Raw genomic sequence first — 24,676 nt, forward strand, 5'->3', positions numbered from 1 at the left:
GAGGCTCGGGCGCGGCACCGCCTTCTCCTCCCGTCAGGACCTCTGTGGAGTACGGTGGGAGTCGTAGTTCTGCAGTTCTGTAGTTTTACAGTTCTGCAGGGCGGCGCCTGCGCGCGCCGTGGTGGTGCCTGAGGCAGCGGCGGCGGCTCCCGCTCCTTCCTGCGGGGCCGCTCCGCTCCGCCCTCCCCGAGATGGCGGCCCTGGCTGTAAACAAGACCGGGCCGGAGGGCGGCCGCGGGCCTGGTGGTCGCGGCCCGGCGGGTGCTGCGGTGAAGGTGAGGGGGCGGCTCGGCCCAGCTCCTGTGGAGGGGTGGGCGGTGCCGGGTGAGGACGGGGTGTGGGTGGCCTGTGGTAGAGGTGCCAGCCTTATGGATTGGTTTTGGGTTTTTTTTTTCTTTCTATATGACCATCTTTTGCTTTTTGTTTATAGCTTGAGATGTTTCGGCCCACAACAGTTTGCTCACACTAGCTCGGGGCTGCGTTTGTAGCTTGCTAAGTGGCTCACTTGGTATGACTGACCTCTTTCATGAGCATCAGCTGCGAGGGGAAACTCCACCGGCCAACACTGCTCAGGCAGGGGCTTGCTGGCCGCTTCCTTTTCCTGGGAGGATGTTTCTACTGGTTGTGTCTCTTGACCAGCTGGCTTGTCTTGTGGCAGTGTATTAAATGAAATGGGTAGGAACGAGTGGTGGTCAGGCAGGATACTGAGGAGTTAAAATGTTATGTTTGTAGCAATTATTTATTTATTTTAATATTTTACTTATAAATACAAAATTATTTATTTACTTTTAAAAGATCGATAGTCTGATCATTAATTGTGTGTATAAACCAAAATTACTGACTCAGCTCATGTGCTGTGATTGCATGAACATCTGAAAAATAAACTGTTGTATAGCTTACTATGTGTAGTTTTAATTTTAATTAGCTCAAAACCAACCTTTTCAACTTACAGGTTCTTGAGTGTGGGGTCTGTGAAGATGTATTTTCTTTGCAAGGGGACAAAGTTCCCCGGCTGCTTTTGTGTGGCCATACTGTCTGCCATGACTGTCTTACCCGACTTCCCCTTCACGGGAGAGCAGTTCGTTGTCCTTTTGATCGACAAGTTACTGAACTAGGTAAGAAAATAGAAGTTTGACATTCTTGAAACCTGTCAGTCAAGGATATCTAGAATATAATGCTAGACATAGATTCTTAGTGCTCCACTTAGTGATAATATTTCCAAGTAATGAATATGCAGAAAGTAAAGATTTGCCTTTATGTTCTTGAGCCTGGGCTTGCAAGCTTTATACCTGGACATCTTCTTGTACACCTCTATTTACAAAGGGACTGCTCTGTTTAATGTTTCTGTGTAAGGGTTCCTGAATGAATATTAGTTTCCTATTGTCCTAAATGCTAAACCCATGCAATTGAATAGGTAACTTTTTTGACAAACAGCTTTGTCTGGATTCATGATGAAGTGATTTAGAGGGAAGGGTCAGTGATAACAAACCTGGTTTTTACAATGTTAGTGACTTCTATGCATACAATAATTGGTAGTGGCAGGCTATTAACAGGAATTCCTCAACTCTAAGAATATCGTCACATGGGATTTGAAAGGATAAGATAAAGTTTTTTTCTTACAGTGAAAGTTTATTTTAGGCAAAAGATGACACATGCATATAATTTCTTCAGAATAAGAATTACCAAATCAACATGGGATTATAGAGGAGTCAAGTTATCAGAGGAAGCTGTAACAAAAAGAACTTTGTAATAGTACTGGCTCCAGCAGTTTTGAATAGCACTGGAGGAAAAAGAAACCTGTTGAGAGGAGAATCTTTAGAAAAGGACATCTCTAATCTGGTAAACCATGAAAGAAATGTTTAGGTATCAAATTCACTTGACTTAGCAGTATGAGAATCTGCTAAGAATGTTAAAGCACTCCGCAGGATGTTTTTGTGAAGATAGAAATCAGGAAAAGAAATATCAGTCTCATATGAAAGAGGGGTTTGTTTTCTGGGCAGAGGGAGATGGTAAAGTATGGGAATCATGAATAATTGCCAGTCTAGTGGAGTGGTTGGAAGAGTAATGGTTTGTTTGACTTCTTATCTATGACTGTACAGCTGCCCAAGATTTCTTAAACTATGCTTTTAGAGGGAGAATGTTAGAATACAACACTCAGGCCTGTTGTCCATTTTTGTCACTGCTTTTTTTGTTGTGATGGGGAGCTTGTTTCTTAGTTTTTCTTATGCATTTTTTCCCAGCCATCTGAAGGGATCCTATCATGTTATTTCAGTGTGTTTCATGTTTGGTGAAAATGAAGCTTTACAAAAGCGTTTACAGATTTTTGTCTTTTTTTCCCTGAGGAGCTTTTGATGAAATGCAGTGAAATGTTATTAAATCAAAGTCTCCTACAGTTAGGAAAAAGGATGAAAAGTTTCAGGATTCTTTTATCTTGAGAATAATGGAGTTGCATCCTGCTGTCTAACAGTAGAAAGAAGAAGGATGCACTGTGATCAACAGTTCACAAAAGTAGTGGGTAGAAAATCTTAGCAAAACAGCTTGAAAATAAAAATACTTCTGAGAATAAAAATTCTGCCTGGTGATCTGAGGCAGGGGGAGGTCATAGGCACTTTTAGTCTTTCCATTTCCAAAAGCCTTGAAACATATTACTGATTCTAGGATATAAAACCAGGATGTTTTGTGGAATGCAGCTCCATATGCAGCATCATAACTCCTCTTTGAGACAACTGTACTTTTGCTACCTTGCTCTGATCACCTTATAACTGCTGTTGTTGGTTAAATTTGCTGCACTTGTAGTTCTATTTTGTTCTAGAGCTTAGGAGCAGCAAAGGACAACTCAGGGCCCAGGGGAATTTTTCATACTTCCCTCCCCTCTGTTTGAGGATATGAGAAAGTGAGCTCCGTGTTCACCCTATTGCTGTACTACCGTTTAATGAATTTAATGAAATAATGTTCTCTGGTTTCAGAGAGCTGTTTATTATCTAAATCTTGATGATAGGACCATTGCTAAGAGAAAATTCTATTGAAAGAAAAGCTGTAAAATTAGGATGCAAAGCTACCTGTGCTGAACAGTTTCATAATCAGTATCTATGGATTTTAAGGAGACTTTTAGGTGGTGTAAAGTAACCTGTGGTTACATTTTTTCCCTTTGGTCTTATTACTAAAGCACTTAATACTATATTCATTGAAGTTTTCCTAAGTAATCATGGGAACTTTTTGAAATGCTGGGGGTATCTGTGTATGGGTATATGTAGCTATATTTTTTTTGGAACTGGACTCTTGGTTTAAATGTACAGGGCTGTCTCATCTTCCTATATGTAGCTGTATGTGCAGGCAAAGTTAGAAGTGCTTTGTGAATCAGGATTTTTGGAAACACATGTTCTGCAACTGAAAATTAAAGTGTTGTTTACATGCTTAACGAAATTTTCTAATAGTTCATAGAATCAAGAGAAAACATTTTATAATTAACAAATTGGACTAAAGCTTGCCCGAACCATTCTGCATTTCAGAATAGCAAAACACTGATTTTTGTTAGCTTTTTAATGAATTCTTTAATGCATTATTTAATTAAGTTGCCTGTGATTAATCTTCTAGTGGAAAATTTTAAATTAATGTGTACATGCTGAAGGTATGTGAACTGTTGCCTTCAATTGGACTAAGACTTTTTTTAACCAAAAAGGTGCAATGGGAAAGTTGGTTTGATTTTCAAAATTTTGAAATCATATATGCTGAAGATTGTTGATTCAGACAATTTATATGGGGGAAAATCCAGTAAATCATGTCTGTAGAAAAAGAGGTTCCTCTCAAAGATTTTCCTTAAAATATGTTGAACTGGGAGAAAAGGCAAATAATTTCTTGCAAACTGTTTTCTCTCTTCTTGTGTTGAGTTACTGGTTATTTTTGGCTTTTTTTTTTTTTTTCTCTCTGTTGGGTTCTGGGGTTTTTTAAATTAATATGAGGACCGGAATATTTTTAAGAAAAATGTGCTTATGTTACAGCTTTGGAGTTTCTCTCTATCTACCATTACCGCAGAGATGAAATTATTTTCTATCATTAGAACTTGTTCACAGAGATATGCAGGTGATGGCATCCTTCATGGAATCCATCTGATTGGTGTTGCTTACATTTACTCATACCTTTGCTAGTGTTTGAGTGCCAAGCTGAAACATGAAAATACTGTGTAAGAAAATACAGGTAAACATTCTCTGAAATCTATTCAGACATTCAGACAAAAGTTATTCCTTTATCCCTTTCATTAATTGTAATACTTTTGCAGTCAAGCTTCATGCTTTTGAAATTGACATTTGTATTGTTAGCTGGAGTCAGTCTTAATATCTTCGCTCTGTCACTATCTCATTCCTGGCTGACACATTTCCTGCTATTTGTGTCTTATTCTTCTTTTGAGATGATAGTTGGAATGTGTAATGATTTTTGTAGTGGGCACAAAAAATCTTTGTAGGCACAAAGATGAGATCACTAAACTCTTACATTTGTGATCAAAGCAGAATTTGAGGTAAAGTCCAAGAGAATAAATGGATGTATTTACACAACTCATCTTTAAACTATTTTAAATATAAAATAACACTTGGTCAGTTGTGTTGAAAATGTGTATGTTAAGTACCTAAAAATTTTGTGGTTAGATTGAGAGTAAAAAGAGCAAAGTCCCATTTTTCAAATATGTAAACTTTATTATAGATACCAGTGAAATGAGACATGACTTTTTTATGAGAATGTGTGTTTATGACAAGGTAATCCACCTAGCTGATCAGGGTTGATGTGATCTTTTTGTATTTCAGTAAAGTTTTGGTACTGTCTCTCATGGTGTCCCACTGGACAAAATGTGCAGCACTCAGCTGCATGAACACATCATTTGATGGGAGAGCAGCTGGCTCCTGGGTGAGGCACAAGGGGTTACAGTGAATGGGGTGACATCAGAGTGGGGACCTGTCACTAGGGGGGTTTCTCAGGGCTCCACCTTAGACTCTGTGCTCTTCAATATCTTCGTAAATGCCTCAGGAGCAGGGCTGGGAGGATACAAAGTTCACAGATGATACAAAACTAGGAGGAGCTGTTGACTCCCTCCAGGCCAGGAGGCCCTGCCCAGAGGGCTGGGCAGTCGCCAACCATATGAAGCTCTAGAGTAGAGTAAAGTGCCGGGTTATGCACTTGGGATGGGACAGCCCTGGATGTACAGACAGACGGGAATGAGAGGCTGGAGAGCAGTGCCATGGAAAGGGTCCTGGGAGTCCTGGTCCATGGCAAGTTGAATGTGAGCCAGCATCCTGGCAGCCAGGAGGGCCACCTGTGTCCTGGGGGCATCAGGGACAGCATCGCCAGCCGGGCAAGGGAGGGGATTGTCCTGCTCTGCTCTGCTCTGCTCTGCTCTGGGGCAGCCTCACCTTAAGTGCTGAGGGCAGTTTTCAGCAATGCAATATAAGAAAAACCTTAAACTGTTGGAAATCATCCAAAGGAGGGCAACAGGGATGGTGAAGGGCCTTGAAGGAAGGCATATGAGGAGTGGCTGAGGACACTTGGTCTGTTCAACCTGGAGGAGACTGAGGGGAGACCCCATTGCAGTCACAACTTCCTCATGAGGGGAAGAGGAGGAGCAGGCACTGATCTCTTATCTCTGGTGAGCTGTGACAGGACCCAAGTGGATGGCCAGAAGTTGTGTCAGGGGGGGTTTAGGTTGGATATTAGGAAAAGGTTTCTTCACCCAGAGGGTGGCTGGGCAGGGGAACAGGTTCCCCAGGGAAGTGGTCGCAACACCAAGTCTGCCAGGGTTCAAGAAGCATTTGGAGTATGCTCTCAGGCAAACATCGGGAATGGGCCATGAGTTGGACACGATGATCCTTATGGGTTCCTTCCAATTCAAGATTATTCTGTGAATGATGCTTGCTGGTTATAAATTCTGTTTTAGTAGATTAAAAGTTAGCATGTAGGCTTTGCTTGTTTTTTAGCTGTGACCAAGATGGACATGTTGTACGATTGCTAGTACTTGTGTTATCAAGTCTCATGATACATAATAGAAAGAATATAAGAGCCATGTATCTTTGTTTCTTATTACGTCTTAGAGTTATGAACCAAAAGAGAAGTACAGAATAGCTACAGACTTACCTTTTCTGATCTTCATGGTTACAATTCAGTAAATTAGTTCTGTTTTGACTTTCTCTTCACTGCTAGACATGGAACAGAGCTAACATGATTAAAATCACATACAAGGTTGTAAACTGAGAAGGGTACTAGGGTTTTTTTAATAAACATTAAAACCTGTGAAAGAAAAGACTTCTGTAAGAAACTCTGTAATGATTGAATAGCCTGTTCCTCTCTCAGCCTTACCCAGTGTTTGCCTAAAGGCTAAGGCAATGTTTGCTTAAAGACTAGGAACTATAATCTCTTACTTAAGTAGGTTTTTACTTTTGGTACATGTACATCCATTTATACTGGGCTATTAATGGCTATCTGGATTAGTGGCTAATCTGAAAATAGAAGGTCCATGTTAGTATCAGCAGTCATTATATTGGTGTGTTGTTAATGTGACTATTTTATATGTTGTAGAAGCTGAAAGTTGTACACAGTTTGCTATGAGAAAGTGCTGAATACCTTAGAAGGGAACACTTTTCAGTGCTTTGTTTTCTGAGAGTTAGTCTGTCTAGATATATATGTAGCAAATCCAGACCCTGTTTACAAAATGTTTTGATGTAAATTAAATCTAAAAGTGGATGTAATGCTCTGTAATTCTTCAACTTGTAGTAAGAGGTGACTTTTCCGTGTTCTGTGTTATGAAAAAATAGTGATCTTGCTAGGAATGCTCAAGCTAAAAAACTGCTAAGCTCTGAGGTCAGAATATATCAAAGCAGATGACTTTGCTTAGTCTAGCTTTGGAGGGACAGAACATACTTTCTGTAAACTCCTTCAAGAAAAAAAAGTCAAAACATTTTGTTTGTTTGCAGCTTATTTTGTGGAGTGCACTGATCTTAAATTAGGTGTTGGCAATGCAATGCCTCTCTATAGCAGAGAAGGCTTCCACCATGGAACTCATAACTGCAGAGATCACTGACTTTAAAATCTCTGACTTTTAAAAGCACCTTGCTTTATATCTAGCTTCAGAGTTACCGACCAGTGCTTTCATAGGCCCATTTCTGGAAGCAACAAATGCACGGTCTTTACTGGTAATTTTTTTTGAAAGGTAATCAGTGTTGTTTTATACCCACTGAGAATGTTGGAGGACAAAATAGTTGAAAAATGCTCCCAGTAACAGCTATAGGAAAACGGTATCATCTATTTATTGCCTTTAAGTTTATGTGAGGGAAATAAATTCTAAGTGGCCAAATTCAAAATAGAGTATTACGGGCTATAGTTTAAACTGTGAGGAAGATGCACTAGGGAAGAAAGTTTCATGAAGTTAAACTGGAATCTACATAAAGCAATCAGGTATCCAGTGTGGCTACCAACTGGATATTTCTCATAACTGTGTAGTTGTTGTCTGTCTGGTCATTTAGAACTGCACTTTCACTCTAATGATAAATCAAAATCTATGGAGTGTTTGATAAGTCTCCATATTGAAGAAGTAAAACTTTATGTCTGTAAAAGATCAGTGAGATGACACTAAATTCCAGAAGGATGAAGGGCACATACTCCTACCAGATGGCCACAGGGCAGCATAATTTAGGAGTTAGGAAACAACGTGGGGTAACTGGACAATTCAGGTAGTCTGGGCTCATGAGTTCATGTAGATAGCTGCTGTGTCACATGCACAAACTGAAATGCAGAAGTTTTGTCTGCATTTAAAGAAACAATTTTGACTGTAAGAGTAACCAGACTCTGCCACAAGTTACCCAGAAAGGTGATAGCATCTCCCTCCTTGGAGATCTTCAAAAGATGCTTGGGTGTGGTCCTGGGCAACTAGCTCTAGGAGATCTTGGCAGAGTGATGAAGAGGACCCTCCCAACCTCAAGAATTTTGTGATTTTGTTATGGTTAAAAAGTAATGATCCAGTGCTCAAAGATTATTCTTGAGGTCTTGAGCCACCTTTCCCTTGCAACAGAGACAATGTCATTACATTTATGACAGTTACGCTGAGAGAAGTCAGGGGATGGCAATTCCTTGAAGAAGCAACCACTAAGATTCTCATATGCTTTGTGGCCTATACTGTTACCATTTTGCAGCACCTGTTGGGATGCAGTTCTGATTTTGCTTCTCATCTCATTGCTTCATGTTAAGGTCTACAAAATCAGGATCATACAGGAGTAGAAATGGATTTTAGCTTTGCTCTAGGAAGTATGAATGATCTTCCATTTTATCATTTTATAGTGTAGTACCTTGGGGTTTTTCTGAATATTGTTTTACTTAGATTTTGCTGGCATGAGGTCTGCAATTGGTGTTGCTTCTTGTGATACAGGGAATAAGGAATTCTCAGTAGGGAATTCTTCATGGCTTCCATTAGTACAGTAGAAATGTTCACTGTACCTCTGAAAACAATAAGTTTTGTGATACACAGTATTTGTGTGTTCCTCATTCTTTAGTTGTTAGCTATTGCAGATTATTTTATAAGTATTTACTGAGTTTCTCTAAATTTTTAATAATCTTAGCATCTTTTAAGTAGGGAAAATCTGCATAAATATTAAATAGCTCAGTGATTAAAGGAAGGAGGAAGATGGAATGAGCTTGCAGAAAAAATACTAGTTGTATCTCATTTTGTTAAGATTAACGTAGTTGATATGCTCTTAATATTTGGCCGAATCTAAACTGTAGTTTGTGGAATTTATCAAAATGATACATGCTTGAGATTTGTCTTCCTCTTCTCCCTTTTGTTTAACTGTTCATCAAAAGTAGGAGATTCTGGTGTATGGGGATTGAAAAAGAACTTCGCTTTGTTGGAACTCTTGGAACGGTTGCAGAATGGACCTGCTGGGCAGTATGGGACAGCTGAAGAAGGCATTGGCCTCTCTGGAGAGGTACTGAGTTTTAAACAAAAACCAAAAGAGTTGCATTTGCTAGAATTTATTTATAAATAGGAAAAAGATTGATAATCAGTTCTTTGCCAAATGTAATTTCACCAATAATACTGTTCTTCCAGTATCTAGTATTAAGGCTTCAACTATTTATTCATAATTAAATGCTAATTGTACTTGAGTAAAGCAGAAAATAAACTGGTATTAATAAACATGCATACTATTTTCCCTGGTTTTTTTATGCCTTTAGGATTTTTAGAAAATCTTACTCATTTTGATATTTTAGTTTTAGTCACATAAGCACAGTTTTCTGAAACTCCTTAGGAATTCTTCCTAAAGACTTCAGTTATTCTTGTCAATAGTTGCCTTTTCTAGTCATCTTATTCCATCATTTAGTGCTTCATTACCAAAACTAGCTTCTTTTATCATTTCAGTCTTAATAGCTGGTGTGCAACATGTCTTCCAGTACAATTCTAGATGTAGATAACTTTCCTAAGAGCTTATTTGATTGTTGGTGTTTCGTTTTTCTGTAACTAATTCTCTGTTCTGTAGTTCTCTACTCTGCTTTGGAGGAAGTTTGTAGAGCTAGATTTATTTTCTCTTCCAGACCTTTACAACTTGCACTGAAGCCTGGATTTATAAAATCACTGAACACTTTAAACATTTGTTTTCAAAAAGTTTTTAATAAACTTGTAATCAAGTTTCATAGTAGTCCAAATATATATTAGCGTATACTTTTAAAGAAAGCTAATATTGTTGACAAGTCTTCTGATTTTTCCTCCGTTATTGGGATTAAATGTTAACCACTTTAGTTTTGCCTGTTTTTATTGTTAGAGTATCATTCGTTGCGACGAAGATGAAGCCCATGTTGCATCTGTGTATTGCACTGTTTGTGCCACTCACCTGTGTGCAGACTGTTCCCAGCTTACTCATTCTACTAAGACTCTAGCGAAGCACAGGCGTGTACCTCTTGCTGATAAGCCTCATGAGAAGACAATGTGCTCCCAACACCAAGTGCATGCCATTGAGTTTGTTTGTTTAGAAGAGGGCTGTCAGGCGAGTCCTCTCATGTGTTGTGTCTGCAAAGAATATGGGAAGCATCAAGGTCACAAGGTACTGCTAGTAATTAATTTCTAGTAATGCCATGGGGTGGCTTGCATAATTATTTATCCAATTAAAGTATGAGAGGTTGTCAAGAAAGGAGGATAGATTCTTGATGTGTTCATCCCATTCTTTAATTTTCCCTTCTTGTAAGATAGTTGCCATGATAAAATAAAATAAAAAAAAATTGTAAGAACTCAGTGAGTTACTAATATGTGTATATGTATGAAGAAGGAAACTCCCTTTATCTGCTCCTTTTCTGAACTTTTCGTAATACTGGGCCACCAGTTTAAAAGCTCTTTTCATAATGCAGACACTAGATACGCATCACATCACTGGTGCAGTCTAACTCTCCTTCTTTATTTATAATAAATTATGATAAACAGGAAGGTTTTTGTTTATTTGTGTAATTGCCAGATGTCTGAGATAGTTTTGGAATAATCTGTAAGTCCTGACTTTATTTTTAAATTGCAAGATGGTTTGAAGTTCTTATTTGGCTTTACTGTATATATGTGTAAATATAAGCCCATATCCTTGCACATGTATATTAAATATGTAATAAAATAGAAAATATTATTAAGAATGAACATTATGATTGGTGTTTAATATGTTGCTTTTAATTAATAGCACTCTGTCTTGGAACCAGAAGCAAACCAGATTCGTGCATCCATTTTAGACATGGCTCACTGTATAAGAACTTTTACAGAAGAAATCTCAGATTATTCCAGAAAATTACTTGGAATTGTTCAGCATATAGAAGGAGGAGAACAAATAGTTGAAGATGGAGTTGGAATGGCCCATACTGAACATGTATGCTTTTTAAAAATTTTTATTTCCCCCACATACACCGATTTTTGGCTTTTCTGTAATAACCAGGATAAGGACTTTCTTTGAAAATTATGCATAGGTTTTATAGGACAAGACTTTAAGGTCTTTTATCTAGCAAGTCAGTATTGAGGCTTAGGTCAGGAGATGGATGGGAACTTCTGTGCTATGATGTTTTTAGGCTACTAAGAAAACATGGAGGCAGTCAGAAAAGTTGTATGACTGCTTGTGTACAGACTGTGTATGTTTTCAGGTGGTATAAGACTATTGAGGCTTTTTTCCCTGTTAATTTTTAGTCAGGTGTCTATACATGCAAATGAGCTACTTGATTATAGGAATAACTTCTAGAAGTGTTCTGATATTATACAGAAAGTCTTATCAGCCCTAGCTGGGACTTGAATTGTGATGTAGCCAAGCAGATGTGAAAATAAATTATAATCGGGAATAAAATATAAAATCTGTTTCTGGAATCAATCTGGTGTCCTTAATCTCTTGGATGTTCTTGCTGCAATACTTTAGGTACCAGGAACTGCAGAGAATGCTCGTTCATGTGTCCGAGCCTATTTTTCTGATCTTCATGAAACCCTTTGTCGTCAGGAGGAAATGGCTCTTAGTGTTGTTGATGCTCATGTGAGAGAGAAGTTGATTTGGCTTAGGCAACAGCAAGAAGACATGACCATTCTCCTGTCACAGGTTTCAACAGCTTGCCTTCACTGTGAAAAGACTTTGCAACAGGTAGGTTGGCAAGTGAGCTGTAGCATATGGCAAAATACATGTAACTACAAATTAAGTTTAGACTACAAAAAAAGAGATTAGATGGTACTCTGCATTATTTTCTTATAAAATTAAAACAATCATGATACAAGATTCAAACATTCATTACAAGGCTGTGTTAGGCAAAGATAATCAGTACAAAAGCATAGAGTCCTCCAGTTGCTGGAAACCCTGTGGCTTTCCTGGAATACCTCCTGATATTTGTAAAGTTAGTGGGAAGGCGAGACAAGATTGAAGAAAAAAAAAACACCTACAGAATTTATTAGAGGGATTTTACAGTTGCAATTACAATTATAGATGTTTGATGCTAGTTGTCATAGATGGCTGGTAGGAAAATATGTTTTAGGATTAAATCACTTTCAGTAGCACTAGTAACATGGGTAATTCAACATCTTAAATATATAATGAAAGTGGCTGTGTGACAGTTTCTGATTGATACCTTATTTATTCAGTTTAATGATAGGAAAAAGTAAATAGTATGTGTAGCAAATAGTAAACTGAGCGTGAGAAGGTACTTCATGAATATGTTATTTGCACTTCCTTTTTTTCAGATTGTTTAGAGTTTGTCTGGTTGCATAGCCAGGTTTAACTGTACAAATGTTCTTATCATGAATGGGTGGATACTAGTATTTTCCTCTTAAGTGTATTGCTGTATGCTGCAAAATAGTTGCTCTATTCCATCTCTTTGAAAGATATATAAAAAATATAAATATTCTTTATATGTTACACTGTTATTATTGTTTCTTATAATTTACATTACTCCTAGGTGGTTCATAAAGAAAGTTTGTTGTTTGGTTTTTTTTAACCTGCAGGACTATTTAGTATCTATTAGTGTTAAGGAAAACTGTTAAGATATTGATATTTGTATTGTAATTTTAAATTAATCTATTTTGTAAATGTTAATTTCTTGAAGAAGAATATTTCTATTTAAAATGCCTTCTTTTTAACAATCATATTTATACTGTATTTGGGGTGTTTTTAAGTAAATCACTAAAGGAAGGGCATGCTTTTGTTCTCTTTGTCTGTATAGGATGACTGCAGAGTAGTGTTGGCCAAGCAGGAAATCACAAGATTGCTAGAGACATTACAGAAACAGCAGCAGCAGTTTACAGAACTTGCAGATCATGTACAGCTGGATGCTAGCATACCTGTCACTTTTACGAAGGTATTCTTAATCTCATGGAAGTACAGCTATCCACTTTACATAAAGTCCCAAATCTAAAATAAAGCAGGAATAATATATGTACATTATGACGCTGTATTTGTTGCAACAAGTTGAGGCAATTCTGTATCAGTTGGAGCCGCAGTGTCTCATCACCTGATGAGCAATCTGGTGTTTCAGCAACAAAGTCCTGTGCTGCTGTGACTAAGGTGTGAAATGTTCTTTTAACATTGACAATATCGGTAACTTTGTTTGAACATGAGCTGTTTTCTTTTAAATAAGTTGGACAGCCTTTGTGAGTTCTAGAAACACCTTTCTTTGGAAACACATCTGATTATTTCCTGAAAACTGCTCACCTATTTTAAATGTAACACTACTATTTTAACTTTCAGTTTATAATGTTTTAAAAAATATATTTCTTTCAGTTCATTGAACAGTTGTTTATTTTACAGTTGCTAGAAAGTAAATAAAATAAATAAGTTTGAAACTCAAGGAACAAGAAGTACTTTGATGTGTGGGGTTCTTTAGTACTGAATTGGTGAAAGAGGAAGAGGATCTATTGTTGCTGAGACAGCAATGAGAATTTAACTGTAGCTGTTGAAGCATTTACTGTAAGGAAATGAATGCATCCGTAAGGATTCTATGTCAGTTCTTGCTGACTTGAGAAATTAAAGTCCTTCAAAATAATTGCTTTTGTAACCTCAGTATATTTGAATTTCCATGTTAATGCAACATTTTCATTTCTGCCTGTCTCTTTCCTATTCAGCAGAGACCAAAGCTGGTAGGGCCAAGGAAGCCTCCTCTGTAAACCCTCATTATTCCATGAATGAAGCAGTAATCACATTTCACAGATGAAGAATTGCTGAGTCAGAGGGGCATTTTGAATGTCTGGTTTGGCTTTCAGAGCTGTTTGTCTGACTTGGAAAATTTTGATTGTGAATTTCTGAGCATTTGGAAAGAAAATGATAGGAGCCAGCTAAGGTGTTACAGGAGGCCTGAAATAGGCTTGGGGGACCCAGAAGACTTGGCTTTCTCTTGTAACAATTTGTATTTTTATGAAGTCTTCTGAAGGTTAATTTCTGAATTTCAAAGGTGCTAAAGCAAGTGTAACTTCGTAAAAAGAGCAGTAGCCATGAAAAAATAAGGTGAAAGTAATTCCTTCAGTCTCTTACTTTTTGTTTCCTCACATCTGATAAAGCTTGATGTTCTCTTTCTTGACAATGTGTTTTTAGATTACTGTTATGCTGATGGCCACTATTGTGACTTGCAGTGAGGCTTGTTATACATGAAAGATCTGGACCTGGCAACAGATAACAGGCAGAAATAAAATCTTCAGATTAAGAACAGTAAGCTGTTATATTGCTGGAAAGGTCTCTCTCAGGAGCTGGCATACACTGAAGGCTGCCTCCATTATAATATGTGAAAAAACATTTCAGACAGTACCAGATCAGAGGAATATTTAATAGCCAGTTAAAGTTGTGGAGGTTAAAGGAGGGGGGGGAGAAGTCTTTTTCATTCTTGAAAATTAGTAAATCTTACCTGTATTTTTTTTTTTTTTTCCACTGATGATGCAAAAAAACAGGCATAGTGCCATTTCTTCTTCCTAAACCAGCTAGGGAAATGCCAGTGAAGGGAGGTTTTGGAGAATTCTGGTTGAGATGTCTTCATGTACTTAGCTTGGTGGCAAGGAAATGGCTCCTCACCCAGAATCCTTATTTGAAGATAGTGTTCTGTCAAATGTGTACAGTGGCTGTAGAACATTATATACAAGAAAAGCATCTGGTCATCATAAATATGTGTATGTGCATTCTGCAGAGGGAGAAAACTATTAAGGAAACAGTGCCTGAGACTGATAGATAAATTCTCATTATGATATTGAACTAACTATGGGCAACTGCTAACCCTTACCAACACCAAGGCTATCTGAGAAGACAGTATTCTATCAGAGAGAAAGCACTTGAAGACACCATGAAGTAAACCTGTACAGAGAGCTTTTGTCTCATCAAATTTTTTGAAAGAACTCGAAGATAAAAAAGTAAAGAGATCATAGTTGTGGATTTTTCTTGTGCACTTTCTGCACTGAGATATAAAAAAATACTTCTTTGTTTTACTTAAACAGAAGTCTAAGGTTACCTGCTTTTAAATATGCCATCAAGTTATGCAGCTGCCAGAAATACAGACACAAATGGATTTTATTTGTCATTTTTTTAAGCAGCATTTTAGTTAAAGGTGTTGATACAGTTGACAAGGAGAGACTTTTTTCATGTCAGTTTCTAGCTGTGATCATGGAAAGTCCATTATTGCTGGCTCATATTGTAGATGCTATGCACTGTTTTAAAGAACAGCAACTTAGCTTGCAATGGTTTTTTTTTGAAGTGACAGAACTACTTTTGGAAAAAGTGGAAATTTGTTATCCATCACATATTTTGATTCCTTCTGCAAGAATACAAACATACTGAGAGCAGCCTGTTAGCATTCTAAACCTTAGAGAATGCAAACTGCAACAGGATGGCTAAATTTGACAGCATCACTTATCTCCTTCATTTCTCTGATTATTTAAATTATACAGCCTCTGCCTTCTGACGTGGGAGCTGTCGAAGTGCTTCTGGTGGAGCTGTGAGAGGATTGTAAGACTGGCTCACTGTCAGCAAGCTCTGCCTATAGCTAGGGTGCTGCCTCCTGCAAGAAGCCTGTAAACTGAACAGCTCTATCCAGCACTGCTACTTTTCCTCCTTCCTTTCAGGCACAGAGAAGAACTGGGGAGATTCACTGACAGAAATTTTGGATAAAATCAGAACTGAAGTTTGAATGTGAAAAGAGTGCTGGAAACATGGCATTTTTTAGACTTCAGAGCCTTCTGCATACTTTATGGTTTTTCTCTTTCTCTGCACCTGTGCTGTTGATATGCTCGTCAAAAATCTGCCCACAGGTTCTTCTTTTCCAGAATGAGATAACCCATTCTGATAATCACAATGTGTTGCAGTGTTGTCAATGTCAGAATTTTGGCTCTGATTCCAAATATCTAGAACTTAGACAAAATTTATTAAAAAGCAGTTAAGTCTTAATGTTTTATTTTCCAAATCTCACGTAGTCTTTTGATTTTGGAGCATCTGCCTTGTGTAATAGTAGTACTGAACCTGCTGAGCTTATACAAGTTCATTTCACAGATTCAAATAGAGTATTTTATTTCATACTGAATAGGTGGTCTGTGGAGTTGTATGATAAGGACCGTCTGGGCCCATTTAGGTTTCAAGCAGCAAGCAAACAATTTCATAGGTGAATAATTCATCAAGATCTGCTAGTTGAAGAAACTTCACTGTTGGCTCAGGAAGTCCATGAGCTGCAAGCTGTTAAGCACAGGGAGGTTATTTAGGAAAGTTATCACTATGTGCTTTCCCTATTTCTTACTTTCATGTCCATCTTTGCCTAGTTTAAGACAGTATATTTGATGAGATGAACCTTTCATCTGGCTTTTACACTTATAGTTATGATGTTGCTGACTTTTGCATTGTGGTAGTTGCATATTTACATTTTTAATTTTTTTTTTTTAGGAAGCAGGTTCTCAAGGTATTTTTACTCTCTTCCCGGATCGTGATAGCATAAGGTCTTTGAACTGTATTGATTATTCTGAAAGTATGCCACTTATCCCATGACAGAGGGGAGAATCCAGTTGCTTGTGATGATGACAGTATATCCAGATATGTAATGGATCCTGTGTGCATATATGTCTCTATATAGAAAGATAAATAATCTCTCATCATGTGATGTACATGTTTATATGTCCTGTAACACCGCTGACATGTTGGTCTTTTACCAGGAGACATTCTAGTGTTTCTGAACTCAATAGTATTTCCTCTGTAAGAAGAAAAAAGAGGCTGTGTGGAGTAGGCATAGTGCTGTCTGCTATTTTGCAAGAAAACAAATATACTGCCACATAATTCTGGCGGTTAAAACCCTGGTGTTCCATCAAGATAGCAGTTCCAAGTACTTAAAAATGTGTTTTCAGGAATATATACTAATCTAGCCTGTGTGTTTATTTTAGAATTTATGCTTCACAATTTGATCACATCTTCATTGTCATATCCTTCAATACTTAACAATAGCTTGGTGTAAATTACAAACAGGGAAGCTGATTCTCATATCCTGTCTCCAAGAAAGACTTGGGGGGTTCTGTTTGCTTTCCTCTACTATTTCAGATTACTGCTTAGTGCTAACGTTGCTATTGCAAAGGATTGGAAGAGGCTTAGGGTGAAGAGGTAATGCAATGGAACCTCCAGCAAAGAAGTAGTTCTCTAGGTGGAGGCATTAATAAAGTGTGGAAAAAAAAAGCGTTCTGGATAGAGAACTCTAATTAATTGCTAGAAAAAAATCCTCACATGGTCTCAGCCAAGAGTGATGAAAGAAATTAAAATTTTATCAAATACAGACATACTGTCATGTAACTGGCTGACATGTAGTAACTCAGGTCACATAGAAGTTACAGGTTCACTACAGAGATTATTGGATATTTTTGTTTCTATTATTGCTGGAAGTGATTGGTGATTGTGCCTTGTACTTTTAGAGACCATCCATTTAATCATTTTAGAAATTGTGACAAAATATACATTTTAAACATAAGGGTTTTCTAGGTTTCCAAATTTTGCTGTTGTTTTATGTATGCTGTTTCTTCCAGGACAACAGGGTACATATTGGACCAAAAATGGAAATTCGGGTTGTTACTTTAGGATTAGATGGAGCTGGCAAAACAACTATTTTGTTTAAGTTAAAGCAAGATGAATTCATGCAGCCAATTCCAACAATAGGTTAGTAGCTACAATTTAAATGTAATGACTTTTCTGAATGTTTGATTTATCTGCTGATTTTGGTTATTTTATGTTCATACAGAGCAGGACTGTAAAACTTAAATATTTTTATTCCAGGTTTTAACGTTGAAACAGTAGAATACAAGAATTTAAAGTTTACTATTTGGGATGTAGGAGGAAAGCACAAATTGAGGCCTTTGTGGAAACATTATTATCTCAATACACAAGGTAATACTGATACAGCTCTTAAAATGCATTTTGTCTTCTAGCTTGTGTTTCAAAGCCAGAAGGATTATTAATAGAAATAATTTATGACAGTAGAAAGTTGTTCATCTAATGCAAAGTACGGCTGTTAGATTCATGACCTAATACATTTTAATCCAGTTGGTCAAAGTGTCTACTGCATGATAAAGGTGCATTCTTCATAAATCCATCAGACAGTTCATGGAGCCAAACAAAATTAGAACCCCTGTAAAATTGGTTGTAGCTAACAACAGACAAGGTACAGCATCCCAAAGTCTGCATAGTGAGAAGTAGTACTTGCCAAGTATGAAATATAAATAGCACTTGAAAATACTCAGCTTTTAGGAGCCTTTAGATAGCAACTTAAAAAATTCTACCAAGTTCTGTAACTTCTGACTTGCTATTGCAGTGCAGTATTTGATTATATACTAGATTATTGAGTCTGAAAACATTGATGCCAACTTAAAAATTCATATTGTCCTTTTGTAAATCCTCCATAGGTTTATTCCTGTTCAGAAAGAAGTTCCTCTTGATTGATTAATTCATAATTATTTAAAAGGATATACTTAGGAGTTTCAAACACCAGCTCATGTGCTTTACTTCGTGCCTTATTTCAGCCTTAAATGCAAACATTAACATTTTAAATTACTGATCTTTTCAAACTGTTAAAAATTGTATTTTGGGATTTCTGTTGTCCTCTTACAACATATTGTGTGAAGTAGCGTCAAATCATGCCTGACTTGGAACTGCATGTTGGAGAGAAAGCTAAGCAGTTACCCTGGTACATAACTGCAGTAGGTTGGTTTTAGTTTTGGTGTTGGGGTTTTTTTCATTGCAAACCTCTTGATTTTAAATTCTGTCGTCTAGCTCTGCCCCCTTGACTCTCCAGTTTTTCTTGACATCCTAGTTACTCTCTAGTGGATAGTAAAATCTAATGCTGCTATATTGGGTCCTTGGCCATCTTCTCTGGATTGTGTAGTCTGTAGTTGAAGCAAGCTGTGCTGATTTGGCTGAACCTGTGAATGTTACAGCCCATTAAGGGAAACTGGAGCAGCCATATGGGAGTTAATGGAGTATAAATGGATCAAGAAATGGTTTAAACTGAGATACTTAATCCACACATAGTAAATCTGGTTTTAGACCTAAGTAGTTAAAGTACCATGGCCTTTATATTAGACTACCAAAAAAAAAAAAAAGATATTTTCTCCCCATTTTAGGATGAATTCTAGACTTTTGTTTAAAATATAGAAGTCCGTTAATGAATTTCTCAGTTATCCTGGATTTGAAATTGAAGTTGTGTACTGCTGAGAAATTTCACATAGAAAACTTCTGTTGTGTAAGTTGAAAACTAATTTTGCAGTTTATGTAAGAATGTGTTTAAAACCTTTCTCTTCTTTCATAGCGGTGGTGTTTGTTGTTGACAGCAGTCACAGAGACAGGGTCAGTGAAGCATACAGTGAACTTGCAAAGTTATTAACGGAGAAGGAATTGCGGGATGCCTTGCTCTTGATCTTTGCTAATAAACAGGTACTTGTGATGCTTGTCTTTCAAATTCCAACCTTCTGAACCCTCTACTGTGGGTAGGGAGTGCTAATGTGGAAAGCACGAAATGTAGGTACTTTCCTTATGTGTGATGCTGGTCAAGTAAATGTTGGTGCTAAGCATGCTTAGTAGATTGAACAACCAAGGAGTTTTTTATGGTAACAAGTAGTAAATGTTTAACTGTTTGCTTTGCCTTTTGTGTTTGAAGAGCTGTTATGTGATCTATAGCTTCAATCTAAGCCAATAAAATGGCTTCAAACATAATACAGAAAAAGAATTGAGTCTTTGTATCTGATTCTCTTGCAGGATGTAGCAGGTGCTCTTCCAGTGGAAGAAATCACAGAACTGTTGAGTCTCCACAAACTCTGCTGTGGCCGTAGCTGGTATATTCAGGGTTGTGATGCCCGAAGTGGTACAGGACTTTATGAAGGATTGGACTGGCTTTCAAGGCAGCTAGTGGCTGCTGGTGTCCTGGATGTGGCTTAACTTTACATCAGCTACAATTTAATGTTGTAGTTTATGGTTTTGTTTTGTTCGCACGATTTAGGGTGTTGTCACCAGGTCTGCTCTCTGAAGAGGGGACTTTATTTAAGTTGGTGGTTACAGAAAAAATATAAACCTTCATCCTGGATTGGATAATTGATTTAGTAAGCTTGTGTCATTGTAGTGATTTTGAAAGTTGATACATTTACATTTAGTGGGAATGGAAGAGTGTTACAAGGATGCCTTGAAATTCTTTTTTGTGCTATTGTTACAATTTAAGTTCTTTCCCTGATAAAATATGCATTGGATTTCATGTAATAATTATAATGAGATTGCAGTAGTTAATGTGTGTTATAAAAACTGAGTAGTTTAGAAATACTTTCCCATGAAACTACTCCAAAATCCATCTCAAGTTTATTACAATAGCCAGCTCTATTAATTAGAAATAAATGGTGCTACTCTTTAATATCGAAAGAATCTATAAATATAAAGGTGGCATTGAAACTTACATGCAGCTACACCATGTAAAGAAAATGCTTCCCTTATTATTTATTAACCTCCTTGTTTGCTACAGGAAGGCAGCATAACTGCACGAAGAAAACTCAGAATGGAGAAAAGTGTTGCAGAGCAAAGGGGCTGTGGCATTGTTTAGCAGCTTGTTGTATGTCTTGAGGGCAGGGGTTAGTTGGGTTTTTCATGCTGAATTATTTATCGACATACTATAGTGATACTGAGGTGAAAGTGTTTTGTGCATAGTTGGGGACATAATCTGCCTTTAGAGATTAAGTTTGCTCCTCAAGAAGTCAAATTAAATTAAGAGAAGAAAATTTCTTAAAGAAGTAGTGTGGTGTAATGTCAGTCCAGCTATGTGCTTTTATGTAGAAGTCATGATTAAGGTAGTGGCCTTAAAATGTTCAGCAACACCAGTGTACACTAATTACAAGTCTTTAGAAGGGTAGATAGTAAAATGTGATATAAATTTTCCATAATTAGATTTTCAGTTTTTACTGTATTTTCTACATGGAACTGTCACCAATGCCTCTGTTTTTGAAGATTACTTACTCACAAATCCATGAAATATGGGTGTAGTGCTATTAAAATTTAGAGAAGGTTACAGTGACTTAGTGATACCTTTTTTTCTGCTGGACATGCAACTCTGCAAACAACTTTATCTGTCTGGTATGCACACCAGAGTCTTCTTCCTTTCTCACTTATGTCAATGGCCACTGCCACTGCCATGACATGGACCCTCTTCATGTTGGTAGAGGAGCTACAATGACTGTGAGCAGTAGATCAAAACTCTTTGTGATCACTTTCCTTACTGGAGTAGAGGTGAATCAGGAGAAATAGATAGTGCAAGTGAACAGTGTTGTTTCACAGATGTGGAGATATTTTTGTCACACTGAAAAGTGTTTACCTATGAGAGCTCTGAACTTCACCTAGCACAGAAAGTATATCCCATTATCTGTGGCTTTGCTTTCATTGTATTATTAGCAATTTTATGTTGTTTTCCTACTACATACCTTAGGTAAAGCCAAGAATGTATAAACAAATAATTTGCACTTTTCTTCTAGAGGAAGCAGTTAATGTAACTACTTCCTTATAATGACATTTGTAGTATTATTGTTACTTAAATTTCAGGTAGATTGTTACATGCAGGTTCAGATTCAGCAAGTCTAATGACTTGAATAATACCTGAAGGAACACTAAGCTTTAAAGTAGTTTAATGTTTTTGAAGTGGTCTTCAATGCCTGCACATGTACAGGTACTGAGAGTATTTACTCTTTCTTTAGACAACCTGATAAATTTGGAAATCGTTTATAATGGAGTGAAAGGTGGGGGTTTTGTACATAGCAAACTTAAAATTGTTCATCTTTCCCAGCCTGTAACTTCTTGCACAATACACAGCTGGTAGCTGTGTCTTCAGCATCTGCTTAGCCTGTACTGCAGAGCAACCCCTGACCTACTTAGGGCTGTCTGTCCACAGCTCTTTTGAAATATGAACAAGTTCTGCTAAGTATGGTAGATACCTTTTCCTGTAATATTTTTAACAGAAGACATGCATTCTTTAGAAGCACCCTGACTTAGTTTTATTTCAGCTGGCTTAGGCTTCAGTTACACCTGCTGCTCAGTATAGTTCTACTTCAAAATGTTCAAGGTGACTAGTTTGTATTTTATGTAACATTAAATTTGAGGGCAGAGGAAAAATTCTCACTCATGCATATTTTGGAGTACAAGTGATTGCTTGTTACACATGGAATGCTACCATGAAAGTGTTTTTTAATTGAATTATTTAAGATGACCTGAAGTAAATGTGAACGTGTTGCATTTGTCTGTGAACTCTTCAGTGTAGAGTACACTAAGAGGTTTATTCATATTATACATTAATACAATATATAAACTGCTTCAGTTATAAATTTAAGCTTGTTTCATCAGTTTTACTGAACTTTAGTTTTTAGTGTACTGACTTATGGAATATGTAATTGGAATATTTCTTCAACTAGAACTCACTAAAGCATTGCTAACTGTTTGGAAACACTGAATTAACTTTTCAGATGATTTTGATGTAATTTTGAAATTGAGTAAATGCAACATCCAGTGACTGTGTTGTGGCTTTCTTCAAAGAACCTCATCGCAGAAATAGTATGTCTAGGCTAACTGAACAGTCATATTTTATCACTGTTTCTGTATTCCATCTTCAAAATTATTGTGGACTATGAGGATCTAGTTCTGAGTGTTGAGTAGATGTGGATGTTATTGTAAAGACTTCTTTAAAGAAAGGGCTCTTTTAGTAGAAAAAATTCACGAGCTGCTGCAATTTGCATTGCCCAGAAAATAATTTCTTTTAAATAAAAGTATGTAAAACCTTGAGAACTAATTTTAATAAACTTGTCATTTTGTTTTAAGATCATCTCAGAATAGAGATTTTCTACATTTAACTTCCTGTTGAATTTTTCTTATATCTTTCTACATCTCACTAAACTTCCTGGTGGTAACAGCAACTTTTGAGGAGATTAATTTGGTTACCATGCATCATATCTCAATTCATAAATGAAGTAACCAGAACTGTAAACTCCCAAGTCTTTTATGAGTGCAGTGGTGTTATGTGAACATAAACAGCCAGGATCAATATTACTGTTTAGAGAGCAGATTTAACTAAGCAGCATACTAACAGTACCCTATGAAACCAGCTTCACAACAGCTTGAGAAGTTGAGCTTTCGGTGTGAACCTGCTGTTTGTGAACTGAGAAAGATGGGTGAATGATGTGATGTTTGGAGGCTGTCTTGGGCAAAGTGTTGACAAGAGGTTTTGTTTCTTGGAGAAGTAAGAATAGGCGTCAGCAGCTCTGCCACCTTGGACTTTCAGAGGGCAGACTAGGGCCCTTTTAGGAAACTGGTTGAGAGAGTCCTCTAAGAGGTAGTCCTTAAGGGCAATGGAGTCCAGGAAGGCAGAAGGAAATCCTAGCTAGACATGCAGGAGCAGGGTCTCCCCAGGTGCTGAAAGATGAATCTGTGGGAAAGGAGGTCAGCCTGGCTCAGCAGAGAGCTCTGGTTGGAACATGGGAAGAGAGATCTTATAACCTCTGGAAGAAAGGGCAGGCAACTCAGCAGGACTACAATGAAGCTGTGAGATTATGCAGGGAAAAAAATCAGAAGGATTAAAAGCCCAGATAGAACTTGATCTGAACGCTGATAAAAAAGACAACAAAAAATGTTTTTGCAAATGCATCAGCAACAAAATGAGGGCCAGTGAGAATTTCCATCCTTTATTGCATGCAGAGGGAAACATTGGCAAAGGATAAAGAAAAAACTGAAGTCCTTACTGCCTTCTTTGTCTCAGTTTTTAACAGTAAGACCAGTTATCCTTAGAGTATCCAGTCTCCTGAAGTGGAAGACAGGGATGAGGAGCAAAATTAAGCCCTCATGATTCAGGAAGAAATGGTTAGTACTTGCTAGACCACTTGGCTGCAAGTCTGTGGGATCAGATGGGATCTACCAAGGTTACTGATGGAAGTGGTTGGAAGAGCTTTAAATCGTTTTAAGACACCAAGAGGACACTTCATTTACCAACAGTCCTGGCTGATGTGGGATGTGACTACATTTTGGTAACTAACACCTATCTAAAAGAAGGGTCAGAAGATGGATCTAGGGAACTACAAGTCAGCCTAAACTTGGTGCCAGAGAAGATCATGGAGTAGCTCATCCTGGGTGCCATCATGTGCGAAACAGTCAGGGTTTTGGGGCCCAGCCAGTATGGTTTTGTGAAATGCAGGTCCTGCTTAATCTCTTTCTAGGGCAGTGTGACGCCTAGTGGATGAGAAAAGCCTGTGGATGTTGTCTTTTTGGACTTTACTAAAGCCTTTGACACTGTCTCCCACCCCATTCTCCTGGAGAAACTGGCTGCTCAGGGCTTGGACAGGTGCAGGGTTCATGGGTTAAAAACTCTCTGGAGGGCTCGTCCCCAAGAGTGGTGGTGGATGGAGTTACCTGCAGCTGGTGGCCAGTCACAGGTGGTGTTACCCAGAGCTCAGTACTGGGGCCAGTGCTGTGTAATACCTTTATTGATGATCAGGGGAAACCTCCGTTAAGTTCATGCATAACACCAAGCTGTGTGGGTTATTGATCTGCTGGAGGGCAGAAAGGCTCTGCAGAGGGATCAGGACAGGCTGGATCATGGGCTGAGGCCAATGGTGTGAGGTCAAGAAAGGAAAAATGCCAAGTTCTACTCTTGGGTCACAACAACCCCAGGCAGTGCCACAGGCTGGAAAGGACCTGGGGGTGCTGGTGAC

At 37.7% G+C, this 24,676-nt stretch overlaps 1 protein-coding gene across 3 annotated transcripts; it reads left to right on the forward strand.

Annotated features, from left to right (window-relative positions):
* Window positions 1–102: 102 nt before the first annotated feature.
* TRIM23 (tripartite motif containing 23) lies at window positions 103–22,772 on the forward strand. Of its 3 annotated transcripts, none has more exons than XM_058826332.1 (11): window positions 103–275; window positions 953–1,115; window positions 8,833–8,957; window positions 9,789–10,067; window positions 10,683–10,865; window positions 11,400–11,615; window positions 12,685–12,819; window positions 17,489–17,618; window positions 17,736–17,846; window positions 19,264–19,388; window positions 19,710–22,772. In XM_058826332.1, exons 1-11 carry the CDS (start codon window positions 192–194, stop codon window positions 19,887–19,889), a joined length of 1,731 nt encoding a protein of 576 aa, XP_058682315.1. In that variant the 5' UTR covers window positions 103–191; the 3' UTR covers window positions 19,890–22,772. The 3 variants fall into 3 exon arrangements, with proteins under 3 accessions (XP_058682315.1, XP_058682316.1, XP_058682317.1); XM_058826333.1 differs by having other exon boundaries at window positions 8,836–8,957; XM_058826334.1 differs by lacking the exon at window positions 9,789–10,067.
* The last annotated feature ends 1,904 nt before the right edge of the window (window positions 22,773–24,676 follow it).

The sequence above is a fragment of the Poecile atricapillus genome, chromosome Z (assembly GCF_030490865.1).
Source record: "Poecile atricapillus isolate bPoeAtr1 chromosome Z, bPoeAtr1.hap1, whole genome shotgun sequence".
NCBI classification, from domain to species: Eukaryota; Metazoa; Chordata; class Aves; order Passeriformes; family Paridae; genus Poecile; species Poecile atricapillus.

Bases quoted from the DNA above. Each gene is read 5' to 3' on its own strand.
- TRIM23 (XM_058826332.1), top strand. From the start codon at position 192: ATGGCGGCCCTGGCTGTAAACAAGACCGGGCCGGAGGGCGGCCGCGGG. The intron at 10,866-11,399 runs GTATGCTTTTTA...GCAATACTTTAG, and splicing joins GAATGGCCCATACTGAACAT to GTACCAGGAACTGCAGAGAA. The intron at 17,619-17,735 runs GTTAGTAGCTAC...TTTTTATTCCAG, and splicing joins GCAGCCAATTCCAACAATAG to GTTTTAACGTTGAAACAGTA.